We start from the raw sequence: 12,926 nt of genomic DNA on the forward strand, positions 1-12,926 counted from the left end.
GTCCAGCATGCCTGCTCGCTCCCCACCACCCGAAAGCAATCTCGATTGCATGCCAACACTGCTCTGCCATACAGAACAAATCCCAGCAAGTGGGGACCGCTGGCAGGTCCACTTGGAAAGCGCACTTGAGGCATCCATTCAGCCACCGATATGCCAGCACCCTACATCTAGCAGGCAGCTGCACTGAGATGGTGACACTTGAAAAGACATTTACATAAGCACTCTTACACTTGGAGACTGAGGCTGCCCGTGCTGCCTAATGCTGGCACGATACACTGACATTGCTCCCTACCCGCCTGTAAGTTGCAGTCATCCTAGGACTATGAGTACACTAACCCAGCCCTCCCAGAATGAAGCCCCTGCAATGACAAACAAGACTCACTACTACCAAATACACTCGGAGTGATCAAGACCACCTGAAGACAGAGGGAGGAGGCTTTTTGGCAGAATCCTAAATTACTTTCAAGAAGTACAGACGGACAGTGCTGCTGCTAGGAAAAACAATAGACTGCACAAAGGCATGGAGAAGGGGAGTGTAGGGATTGAGATAAGGCATGGGCAGAAGTCCAAAATCTGTCAGAGCCTGAACAGTGAAGCAGTCAAGGGGAAGCAGTTTTGATTTATAAATGTTTGTATCAGGATCTTGGGTATATGCCTATGACACCAGCCTAGGATACCAGTCCAGCCTGGCCTACTGGTTCAGGACATGGACCCTGAAAGACTGCTCTGTAAAAAGTCCTCACAGCCTCCTGTCTTCAATCTGAGCAGCAAGGACACAGGGAATGTACCCAGGGTCACTGCTGCTGCCTGCAGGGACAAGGCACACCAAAGAAAAATGTATCCTCTTTTCTCTTCCCCTCTTTCTTTTCTCCTGGGAAGACAGCGCCTTTCCTTGACCCTTGGCTGCCTTTAGGCTTGCCAAGATTCTTGCAAAGCAGCGCTCGTCATTGAACCATTCAAACATTAAGCAATCCTTTGATCTACTGAAAATGTCATGGTATGGCTCACACCAGCCTGAAGACAGCCTGTAGAAGGCCTTCAGAAAGCATCTTCCATGGCACAGTCAGTTTGCCATTGCTTCAGAGTGAGGCATGGGTGCCCCTTCACCTGAAGGTACAGAAAGAGACCTTGTAGAGTGAGACTTAGAAAGGTCTTAGACCCAGAGCAAAGGAGGCAGAAGGAAAAGCTGGATGGCCCCATTTATCCCTTACACTCCCAAAGTCCCGAAAGGCTGTGATGCAACTAAAGGCATCAGAGGTGGCAGTGGTGGCAGAGCATCCAAGACAACCACAGCTGTAGCTCCTGGTGGTTAAGTATCCTCCTGAGGCCACAAATATTTCTGTTTCCAGGTAGAAAGCAAAGGATCTGATCTAAAGTCATCAGGAAAGGGAGCAAAGTCAGTGGACCCTTGCATGTGAAGCGTAAATATTTTGGCAGTGAGAACTGAAATACCAGAGGGCCTCAATAACTCTTGGACAGGTGAGAAAAGCACATTGAACAGTTCCCAAAAAGATTGTTCCAGGCTCTGCACCCTTCAGCCAGCCTGGTGTGATGGTGGCCAGTACTCTGCTGAAGGTCCTGGCCTAAGAGGGACCAGTGACAAATGGAGGTCTCTGCCTGGCTATTCCCGTTCTGACTTTGCAAAATCCATGATTTCTTTCTAAGCACAGAACTTTGCACTTGCTTGTATTAAATGGTGTTCTGCTCTTTCAGGCCACTTCTCCCTTAGATCAAGATCATTTGAATACTAATCCTGTCTTCCAAACACATTGCAACCCCAACTGCAGGTTAGCGTTGCCTGCAAATTTAATAAGCACACTTTCCACTGTATAAATCACTGAATAAACTATTAGCACCACACTGAGAACAGATCTCTGCAGGATTCCTTCCTGTTACTTTTCTTCAAATAGAGAGCATAGCACTGAAAACCAACCTTGGAGTTTTCTAATCAGCATCACACTCTCCTAACAGCGATTTCAGTAGCTCCAGTTTCCCATGTTTCATAGCTTGTTCGTAAGACTGTCAGAGGAAACAGAATAAAAATCCTTACTGAAGGCAAAATATGTGACATCTTTTGTTACATCCTCATGCACCAGGCCTGTTAGCCTGCTGGGAAAGATTGGTTTGACTCTTTTTTCAGCATATGGAAGATGTGGGTTGTCTACTGAATGTTTATTCGTTCCAGTATCACAGGCAATAAAGTAATGATGGCTGGCCAGTAATTCCTCAGATCCTTTCTTTCTTTCTTTCTTTTTTTTTTTTTTTTTTTTTTTAATAGCCAATATGTTTGGCCTTTTCCAGTCTTCTGAAACTCTCCATTCTCTAGAGTTCTCAAAGATTACTGCTGGTGGGCCTGACGTTGGGTCAGCGAGTTCTCCAGCCATGATAGAATTAATTTCATCAAGCCTAGCTGGTCTGAAAGCATTGACTTTCCCTAAGTGCTTCGAAATCTGGAATGATTTTTACCCACTTGTCATTGGTGCTATTTAAGGTATTCACCCATCCACCGTCACAGCAAAGGCAAGTGAAAAATACTCGCAACTTTTTGGTATCTTTGGTCAATTTTCCATTACACTGACCAGAAGGCCAATCCTTTCACTGGTCTTCCCCTCGCTGACAAGCACTACTGGTGGGCTGATAGTTCTTTTCTTCTCCACCACAGGTAAGGTAATTATTAATTTCCCCTTTGAAGTATCTTTTTTCACACTTGAAGTCAGTTGCCACATCTCCCTCAGTTGCCCCTTCCCCAGAGCACACACACAGGTTTTCCAGCCCTCCTGCCTGGCTGTTGCAGGCAAGTTGCTCCCCTCTGTGGGTTCACTCTCCCATGTTTGCTTGTTCTGTCGCAGAATGGTACCCAAATGGGACACTCAGCCCAGTGTCACTTGGTGCAGTGACTGAAGCTACAGTAGCACAGAGCTGATCTGACAGCTTATTTCAGCTGACCTACAGGCTGTCCTTCCGGCCATACAGCCCGCTCGGTGTGTGCCTGTTGGAGGGGGGGTGGGGGCGGCCCGGCGGGGAGCGGAGGCGGGGAGCGGAGGCGGGGAGGCGGCCCGGCGTGGGGCAGGCGCGGCCCGGAGGGGAGGCGGGGAGCGGAGGCGGGGAGGCGGCCCGGCGTGGGGCAGGCCCGGCGGGGAGCGGAGGCGGGGAGGCGGCCCGGCGTGGGGCAGGCCCGGCGGGGAGCGGAGGCAGGCCGCCCAGGCAGAGCGCCGGGCCATGCCGCAGCACAGCACCCTGCTCCACCTGCTCGCCGGAGGGTGAGTGGCCGCCGCGGGGCCCTGCCCCGGGACGCACGGCCGGCGTGGGCCCCAGGGCCGTCCTCCTCGCCGGGCCGGCCCGAGCCACGCGGCTGCGGCGGCCCCCCGGGGAGCGCCGGGCCTGCGCCCCTCTCCCCGCCCGCCGGCGGGCCGGGCTCCCTCCCACCGGCCGCGGCCCGCCCGCCCCAGCGCTGCCCGCCCGGCCTGGAGCGGGGGGCCCGGCCGGCCCTCAGCCAGGCACCGCCGGGGCCCCGCGGCGCCACCCGCGCCTTCTTCGCCGGGCCGGGGCAAGCGCGGCGGCGCCAGCCGCAGGGACGGCCCGGCCGCAGGCGTGGCCCGGCGGCCTGGGGCGGGGGGGAGCCCCCCGGCGAGTCGGGGCCCTTGCCCGGCCTGACAGCCGGCCCGAGCTGGGGGCGGGGGGGAGCGGGGTGCGGAGGGGGGCTGTGGGGGGTGCCGAGGGGTCTAGAGCAGCGTGCAGAGCAGAGCATCCGCCTTCGGGAGGGCGGCCGGCCCCCCCACCCCGCCCGGCCGAGACCCCCGCCCGCCCCCCCGGCTGTGCGCGGCGGGCCCTGGGCCGCGGGTCCCAGCGGCGCCCCCGATCCGCAGCGTGCCCTTGAGCGAGTCCGGCTCACGTGGCGCTTCACCCTGCCTCGCATTAAGAAACGTTTGTCGTTTAAGTCTTTAATGAGCCGTAGGTTCAGGATGTCCTAAAGCAGAAGACACTGTGTCCTCCGGGCTCTGCTGAGCCACGCCGGGCCTGCCCTGCCCAGGCAGCACCTGGTCCCTTCCCAACTCCCGCAGGCTGTTGGAGTCTGCTTGGCACCGAGGTCCGGTATAGCATGTGCAATAAAGCACATCGTTTAATTGCTCCTAATTAGTAGATTTCTGGGGTTTTGCAGCTGATGGTGGTTGTGCTGTGTGGATCTTTGCTTACATGTCCCTGCCCTCTCTATTTGCAGTTTTATTTTACGTATCTTACTCTCTTCCATTAATTTAACCTTTGAACTATATAGGCACTGCATCTTAGCCTTTCTTAATATATTTTTTCATATTTCTTACTATTCTTCTTAAGCTTTTCCTCATCCTTGCTTTCCACTTTCCTTCCTGAAAAACTATGAGTTTGGCTAGCAACAGGAGCATTGCTGGTGGGAGCTTTGTCAGTCTGTATCCTGCCCTCGCTCACTGAGCAATAATCCTTGAATTACAGTTAATCAAAACCCAAGAGACAAATAAGAAGTTTTGGTATTGCTGCAGTGTATAGTTAATAATATCGTTTTACCTAATGGAACAGATCTCACAAAGGAATGGTTGTTCACTTTCTCTCCTAGGAGGAAAACTGGGGACCATCAAATGAAACTTGTGAGAGGTTTGTTCAAAACTAATGCAAGAACATAACTCTTAACACAACGTGCAGTTAAACTGTGGGACTCCTGGCCAGAGGATATTAGAGGATAAAAGCTTTTTATGTGCCCAGAAAGCATTTTAAAAAGATTAATGAAATGAATGTGTTGAAGGCTATTAAATGCAGTGCAGCATTTCTGGCTGAGGAAGTCCCTGAGCTGAAAATTGTGGAAGCTGGGACAGTATTTTGGAGATGAGTATTTCTCCTACTCTTCGGCAGGTGGTCTTTATTTGCCTGTGTCCTAGGCAGAATCCTGGTTTAACTGCTGAACTGTCTGACCTGTCATTGTTATTTTTAAATTAATATCTTCAAGCCATTTCAATTTTTGGATAGCCTAAGGGCGGGCTAAAATGGGAATTACCAGTAAACCTTGTGTCATGTTTTAAACACAACTGGTAACTAAGTACCATGCAGCTGCTTACTCAGCCCCCCTGCCCCAGTGGGGTAGGGAGGAAAACCAAAAAGAAAGTGAAACCCGTGGGTTGAAATAAGAAAGGTTTAGTAATTGAAATAATGATGATTATGATAATATAATTGTAATGAAAAAGGAGACAACAAAAAGAGGGAAAGAAATAAACCCCAAGGAAGATAAGGGATGCACAATACGGTTGCTCCTCACCGACTGACCGATGGCAGTCCCCGAGCAGCAATTCCCCCCCCCCCCAGCCAATATACAGAGCGTGGCGTTCTATGGTATGGAATAGGGAATAGCCCTTTGGCTAGTTGGGGTCAGCTGTCCTGGTTATGCTCCCTCACAGCTTCTTGTGCACCTCCTGAGAGGCAGGGCATGGGAGCTGAAAAGTCCTTGATTTAGGCTGGGTAAGCGCAACTTAGCAACAACTAAAACATCAGTGCGTTATCAACATTATTCTCATACCTAACCCAAACCACAGCACTGCACCAGCTCCTAGGAAGAAGATTAACTCTCTTCCAGCTGAAATGAGGACACCGTGTTGCCTCAGTGTATGTTCTCATACCCTTTTTAGATCATTGAAAAAATGCTAATGGCATTTTTTGTGTTTCTCTCAACTAATCCACTTTTTCTGCCACTTCAAACTTTACAGTTTTCCTTTTAAAATGTGAAAGCGCGATTTAGAGGCAAGTACTGTTTTCTGAGGTGAAATTACCTGCCTTCTTCAATTAGCTCTTTTTGCTGCTGCTTTTCTCTGGGAGCACACGTACTGGTTGTCTGCTGCTGCTCTTCATCGTATTCTGCAGGAATTGCTTTTGTTTCTGCTTCTGGAGTAACGGCTTCAGTCAGGGGGTTGCTTTTGTTAAACCAGTCTGTTTAAGCCCAGTGTAAGTACCCTTGGTGACTGCTCAGTTCCATGTGGATATTTGTTACTTGCCAGTCATCACGGCTTGGCTCAGTAGTGTGACAATCTTTGACATCCATGGATTTTATCAAGAGTAAAACATTACCTCCTGTCTGTTAGTGGAAAACCTGAAAATTGTTAGGTCTGGTTTGAAGTGATTTTCCTGGACTCTTGCTGGACCACTGCTGACAACTGGTTTCAGGGCAGGAAAAAAGTGGGGCTAATTTTTTTTTTCTTCTTCTTCTTCTTTTTGAGATTTTGTGCTCTGATTTGAAGCCATTCAGCATCTCTGCTGTAGACAGAGTGCTAAGGCTCTAAGCGTGCTTTTATGAGATACCAAGCTTATTTTTTTTTTGCAAAACTGAAGTATGTTACATCTTTGTAGTTGCTTTTGTGAATCCACCTTTTGTTTAAGTTCTGTTAAAAAGCAAAATCAACGTAGCTCCCTGACAAACACTGATTAATACAAAGTGTCTCTTAAGTCTATAGTGATCTGATTCCATAATTCTCTTCTGTCATGAATCTCAGGTCATATAATCATATAACCTTAGCAGCATAAATTACTACAAATACACATTTTTTTTTTAGTCCTGATAGACATTAGAACTCTTCTAAGCTAGTATATTTCCCCAGTCTCCTAACATTTCTTAAACATTTAAATCTATAGGTATGACGTCTCCCCAGTCAGCTATTTTTAGCCGGTTTTGTGCCTGCTGATTTTTAAAATATTTCCTCTGACTAAATTTTGTTCAATTTTGCCTTCCTTAGTATTGGACTGAAAAAAGTTCATTTCTTTGTGACGAGAGTACATAATTTTCCATTTCTCCTGAAACAGAAGATTTTGGAGACCTATGCCTTTCATGCATTGTGAGCAGCTGTATCATCATGTAGCGTGTAATAATGCATCATAGTTTAGATTTCTTCTAGCTTTGAACAACTGCTGTGCCTTATTTCCTTAGCTTTCCTTAGTCAGTGTTCTTCGCTCCCCGAAAAATCTTCCTTAGTCCCGCCATTGAGCCATAGTGGCTCAGAGGTCCCCCTTCACCTCGGATGCTCTTACTGCTGAGTAAGTGGCCACCACACTAAGGAGTAACAATTTCTTTAACTCTTCTTACTGCTTTTAAAATTCTTATCTATTTTCTATACATATCAGTAGCCTGAGGAACTTGAACTCAGGAAACTGTTACTTATACTGGAGGTGTGGGTTCAACTTCATATCCTGACCAGGCTCGGGTAGGGGCTTCTTGAAGAAATGAGATATTATGAAGACATTACATAAAGCTGTGTCTGCTTATGCACTGAGAGAGAGAAAAGAATCTTTAGGCTACCAAGAAATTGCTTCTCTAAATGTCCTGTTGTAGCGTTTGCTCAGCTTTTAGATACTGGGAGCGCTACTTGTTTCTACTTTGTTTCTTTTTATGTTTCTACTTTGTTTCTTTTTATGTTTCTACTTTGTTTCTTTTTATGTTTCTACTTTGTTTCTTTTTATGTTTCTACTTTGTTTCTTTTTATGTTTCTACTTTGTTTCTTTCTATGTTTCTACTTTGTTTCTTTCTATGTTTCTACTTTGTTTCTTTCTATGTTTCTACTTTGTTTCTTTCTATGTTTCTACTTTGTTTCTTTCTATGTTTCTACTTTGTTTCTTTCTATGTTTCTACTTTGTTTCTTTCTATGTTTCTACTTTGTTTCTTTCTATGTTTCTACTTTGTTTCTTTCTATGTTTCTACTTTGTTTCTTTCTATGTTTCTACTTTGTTTCTTTCTATGTTTCTACTTTGTTTCTTTCTATGTTTCTACTTTGTTTCTTTCTATGTTTCTACTTTGTTTCTTTCTATGTTTCTACTTTGTTTCTTTCTATGTTTCTACTTTGTTTCTTTTCATGTTTCTACTTTGTTTCTTTCTATGTTTCTACTTTGCTTCTTGTTTCTTTTTTCTTTCTTTTTGTTTCTTTTTGGTTTATGTTTCTACTTTGATTCTTCTCTCTTTGTTTCTTCTTTTGTTTTTTTTCTCCCTAACCTGCCGGCAGTAATACGCGAAGCCCTAGGAGCAGAGGCTGTGAGAGCAATGTTCTGTGTGCACTGAGCTGTACAGACTTTCAAAAGAATCCTTCAGCACTCTGGCCATTGCCCGTCCTGTACCGTCATATGCCATTCTGTTGATACACTTGATTCTTCTCTGACACCTTGCAGTTCTTTGGCTGGCTTTTCTTTCCTTGGAGCAGAGGGAGCTTTTTTTAAAGCCTCCGCCTGTTGTGGAACACAGTGCGTTTGGCTGTGGCAGATATGAACACTGTCCGTCGAAGCCCCTGGCACGGCTTTGTGTGCAAATGCACCTCAGACCATCTCTCCGGTGGTGAGCATCCTCCAGAAGAACAGAGCCATCAGCTGGAGGCTCTGAAGGGGCAGAAGCCGAGAACCGAACGTTTCAGTTCTGACTTGTCGCTGGCTGGCAGAAAGGGAAAAAGGGGATGCGTGTCCTTTCTGTGTTACTGAGGTGTGACTGGGCTGACTGGTGGTGATGGTTCATGAGTTCCAAAAATAATTTCTTTCTGCTGAAGGCCGGGCTCCTCTTTCATTAGGCAAGCCAGGCCAGGGGTGACACAGATCTTGCGTACAGGGCCTTGCCGACGTGGGGCGGATCGGATGGTGGGTGGCGCAGACGGGGGGGGGGGGGGGGGGGGGGGGAAGAGTTTTGTGCTGCCCGGCCCTGAGCCAGTGCTGCTGTGGGGAGGTGTGGGGCACGGTGCCTGGTGATCTCAGCAGAAGGCATTGCAGCCAGGTCAGGCAGCAGCAATGTTTGCTCTGGGAAATTCTGAATGCAAAGATCAGCAGCTTTGAGCTGAGGGACTGCTGAGCTCCTATGGACTTGGGACTGTTTGAGTGAAATACTGAGTGAGGTTTCGGAGTGAGGCTGCCAGGTGTCCCAAGCCAAGCCACTGCTGCGTTAATCGGTGTCAGAGCAGGAGGCCATGTGTGACGCAGGCTGGGGGACCTGACCTCTCCTAGAGGGGAGAGGTGGTGGACTTGCAGGGTTAAAATTATTGCCCTGTTCATGCACAGGGGTCTTTTTTATGTGTGCTGTTATGCCCTAGATGTGGTGGCACAGCTGGAGCCATCCTGACCTGTCCCCTGGAGGTGGTGAAGACACGTCTGCAGTCATCCCGGCTGGGCCTGCGGCCTCTGTGCCTCTCGGAGCTCCAGCTGCCGGAGGTGAGCGTGAGGCTGACGAACCCCAACCCACCGGCTCCTGGAGTGCTCAAGCTGCTGCGGTGAGTAGGACAGGGCAGTGTGCATGTCAGCGCCAGGGAGGTGAAGGTCTGGCCACCAGGGAGAGGGGAGTGGGGGGAGCAAGAGAGCTGGAAGTAGGTTTGAGCTAAGGCTCTGGAAACCACAAGTGCAGTAGGAAGTTTCATCAAAGAACAGGTACATCTGCTTCTCACAGCTGACCTGTGCTTTGAACTCTGAGTCTGCAAAGCAGCTTTTGGGACTGAGAAATGTCTCAGCTAGTGGTTTGATCAGACCCAGACTGATGGTGTCGGCAAGAATAGGAATCAACTGAAGGAGCGACAAGTGGCTGGAGAGAAAATGAGAGTAGGGCAGAAAAAGGATAACATGGAAAGTGAGGAGAGGATGTTACAAGAGTTACTGAAGAATGAAGAGGAATGGGAGAGCCCCCAGCTTAGTTATTCTGCTGATTCCTCTGTTCATTTCCTTCCGTAGGGCCATCCTTGAGAAGGAAGGCATGCGATCCCTGTTCCGAGGTTTGGGTCCAAACCTTGTTGGCGTTGCTCCTTCCCGGTGAGTGCTGCTCCCTGAGGACAGATGCTGATCACTCTTTAAAGGAGCTCCGTGACAGCTATTGCTCCACATTCTGAAAGCGGTCTGGGCCTTGTGATCATTGTGAAACAGAACTCCTTCACGCACGTATTTTCTGGACCTTCTGATCATAGTTGTAAGATAAGATGATTGCTGTAGGCTTAGCATAAATGGTACCTGATATCACATGAGACAGACCTGTGTTGGGAGTAAGAAAAGTTGGAGTGAGACCCCACAGCAGTGTTGTCTCTGCTCCTCACAGGTGAGCTGTAACCTCTTTGCATTTCTTTCCAAACAGGGCTATATATTTTGCTGCCTATTCTGGTGTTAAGGAGAAGCTCAATGCTGTCCTTGTGCCAGAGTCCAAGAAAGTACACATGCTAGCAGCAGCCAGTGCAGGTGAGCCTCTTTTTTCTCAAATTGGAGCCAAGGGGTCCTTCTGTCCATAAGTGTAAATGGTTCCATTCCTTCCCCATCAGTCCTGCTCTCTCTTCTGACATTTTTCTCCCTCCACACCTGTAGTAGTGAGTTCCTTGTGTAATCAAAATGTTTTCTCACTCTTTGTTCTTCTTAGGCTCATGTCTTCAAGTCAAGGATCTAGTCTTCACACCCTTCAGCAGCTATTGGGAAAAGAGCTCTATTCAGGTGTGGGAGGGAGAAGGCAGTGTGTAATTTAGACCACTCACAGAATCATTTCTCTTTATGCACCCTGGTTCCCTAACAAAGAACTTCCACTCTTGCATGTTTAGCCTGTTTTTTCCTGCAATGCCAGGGCCTGTAGCAGGGTTATGGTTGGAGGCAGGGGAGCTAATTACCACCAGGCAAAAGCTTGGAATGGGGGAGGAGGAGAATCAGATAGTCTGCCCTAAATGTCTCTTCTCCCATGGGAGCTCAAGGTCATTCTCAAATTGCAAATGCCTGAGGTTTGCCAAGCAGAATTCAGAGAGCTGATAGATCAGCACCTCCTCATAAACTGCCAGCATGATCCTGGTGCTCATGGTTCTCTTCATCTTCTCCAGGCATTACTTCTGCCACGCTCACCAACCCTATCTGGTTAGTGAAAACCAGGATGCAGCTGGAAGCCAGGTAAGGCAGGTGAGCAATGCAGAGCCACTCTGTGTCAAATCTGGACCAGCTTGGGGGTGGGCTTGGGTAAGGGTCTGTGACTTGCCATCAGAACATAGGTCTTCAAGGTATGCAGAGCCATAGAGATGCGTTCACAGCAGTCTTTTAGGTCAGCGGAGCAGTATGCCGTTCTAACCCTTCTTCCTCTTTACAGGGCGAAGGGGGAGATGGCCAGCAATGCCCTCCAATGTGCCATGCACGTGTACCACACTGAAGGCCTTTGTGGGTTTTACCGTGGTATCACTGCCTCCTATGCTGGAGTGTCAGAGACCATCATACACTTTGTCATCTATGAAGCACTGAAACAGCAGCTGAGAAACAGCCATCATTCCCTTTCCCCGCCGCTCACACTGTCATCAAACAGCCATGATTTCTTTGGACTAATGGGAGCTGCTGCTGTCTCCAAAACATGTGCTTCATGCATTGCATATCCACATGGTGAGTGGGTCCACTCTCCTTGCTCATGTTCCCCTCAATGGGAGATGCTGCACCTGTGTGATCAACCTGCTAATATCACTTCCCTTTTTGTCTCTGCAGAGGTCATTCGGACACGGTTGCGAGAAGAAGGGTCACGATACCGTTCCTTTATACAGACTCTGCAGCTTGTGGTCCATGAAGAGGGACCCTTGGCTTTATACCGAGGGCTCCTGGCTCATTTGATCCGCCAGATCCCAAACACAGCTATCATGATGGCTACCTATGAACTCATCGTACGCTTGGCCTCTTCCACCTCATAAGCATGCTGTAGCACCTGGCTGAGGCTGCTGTAGGGACCTCATGGTCCTGAGACTTGGTTTTTTCAGTGCTCCAAGAGGTGGTGCTTTTTATCAGATAGCTATCAGAACTGGGTCAGGCGTAGCATCCTCAGGACATAAGACTATTTTGTGCAATGTTTTTGGCTCCAATGTGCACAGTGTACCCATTCTTCTTTCCGGAGACTTGAATTATTCCAGTGTTTCAGGATGTTAGGGCAGTGGGTTGACAGTTCCTGCCTTAAGCTCCTTGAATGAAAAAAGGGCATGGAACTTACTGGGAAGGAGACAAAGGAGAAATCATAAGAATATCTTAGACAGCCTCAGCATGTTCACTTCTTTTGGACTCGGCAACAACCGTATGTGGGCACAGTTGGACATGAAGGCAGGCTAGAGCCGAGACATCTGAGAGAACTGCAGCAAGCAGAGACCTTGCGCTGAAACCTTTCATGCCCTCAGAGAGGGGCTCTTCCATTCTCGCCTACTGTGCTACTGTCCTGCCCCTGAGGAAGATTTCTCAACCTTGCTGCTACCAAATGTCCTATTGCAGAATCTGCCCTTTGGTCCTTAATGTAATCCATTGTTGCCCCGAGACAAGTCAGGCAGCTGGCAGCCTTGCAGGGTCTGAATAACCAGACCAAGTTGATGAAGCAAAGAAGCACAACCTGCTATGAAGCACTACCCTAACAAATCATGCTACTGGGCTCATAGCTGTGCTTTGCCAATACCTATTGTGCCTTCGTCTCCTCCGTTCCCAAGAGAAAGAGGACACCTCCTTCCCTCAGAAGTGCTGGGACTGTTCTGCTACAAGCTGGAACCCCTGGTGTGAAAAATATTCTTTTATGCTGGTAAAGAAAGTGGATTGGGTAAAAAGATGGATGAGGCTGAGTATTTGGCCTGTTTCTACTGATGTTACACTAAGTGTATGGAAAGAGCCTTACTTTTCTTCTGCAATCAAGAATTCAGTTTGCTGCATGCGTTGCACTTGCCTGGGACAGGCTAGGATGCCTTCTGTTCCTCTCTGGGTTCCTAGCCCTGTGTCCTGGGGAAGGCTACCTGTGTTTACAAAGAGTATTTTGACTCTCAAAAAGGCAGGAGGTCAGGGGTGATGTGTTTTTCTTGTTCCAACACATACGCTAAAGAATGTAACCCTTCCCCAAGATAAGGCAGTAATTTCAGTAAATACATGTTCCGGACAATCTCCAGTCTCACGTTAGAGGCTCTGCTGCCTTTTTCTTTCCCTGCTTGTAGTGAAAA

The 12,926-nt window shown here is 48.3% G+C and overlaps 1 protein-coding gene across 2 annotated transcripts; it reads left to right on the forward strand.

The window, feature by feature from the left end:
• The first annotated feature begins 3,133 nt into the window (after positions 1-3,133).
• Positions 3,134-12,885, forward strand: LOC121088571 (solute carrier family 25 member 36-like). Of its 2 annotated transcripts, none has more exons than XM_040594875.1 (7): positions 3,134-3,260; positions 9,069-9,245; positions 9,697-9,774; positions 10,091-10,191; positions 10,812-10,878; positions 11,072-11,355; positions 11,455-12,885. In XM_040594875.1, exons 1-7 carry the CDS (start codon positions 3,220-3,222, stop codon positions 11,652-11,654), a joined length of 948 nt encoding a protein of 315 aa, XP_040450809.1. In that variant the 5' UTR covers positions 3,134-3,219; the 3' UTR covers positions 11,655-12,885. The 2 variants fall into 2 exon arrangements, with proteins under 2 accessions (XP_040450809.1, XP_040450810.1); XM_040594876.1 differs by lacking the exon at positions 3,134-3,260 and adding an exon at positions 7,917-8,470.
• Positions 12,886-12,926: the final 41 nt, after the last annotated feature.

The sequence above is a fragment of the Falco naumanni genome, chromosome 5 (assembly GCF_017639655.2).
Source record: "Falco naumanni isolate bFalNau1 chromosome 5, bFalNau1.pat, whole genome shotgun sequence".
NCBI lineage: Eukaryota > Metazoa > Chordata > Aves > Falconiformes > Falconidae > Falco > Falco naumanni.

Coding starts and splice junctions, on each gene's coding strand:
- LOC121088571 (XM_040594875.1), top strand. CDS start 3,220: ATGCCGCAGCACAGCACCCTGCTCCACCTGCTCGCCGGAGG. Junction 9,246..9,696: donor GGAGTGCTCAAGCTGCTGCG/GTGAGTAGGACA, acceptor TTCCTTCCGTAG/GGCCATCCTTGAGAAGGAAG. Junction 9,775..10,090: donor GTTGGCGTTGCTCCTTCCCG/GTGAGTGCTGCT, acceptor CTTTCCAAACAG/GGCTATATATTTTGCTGCCT.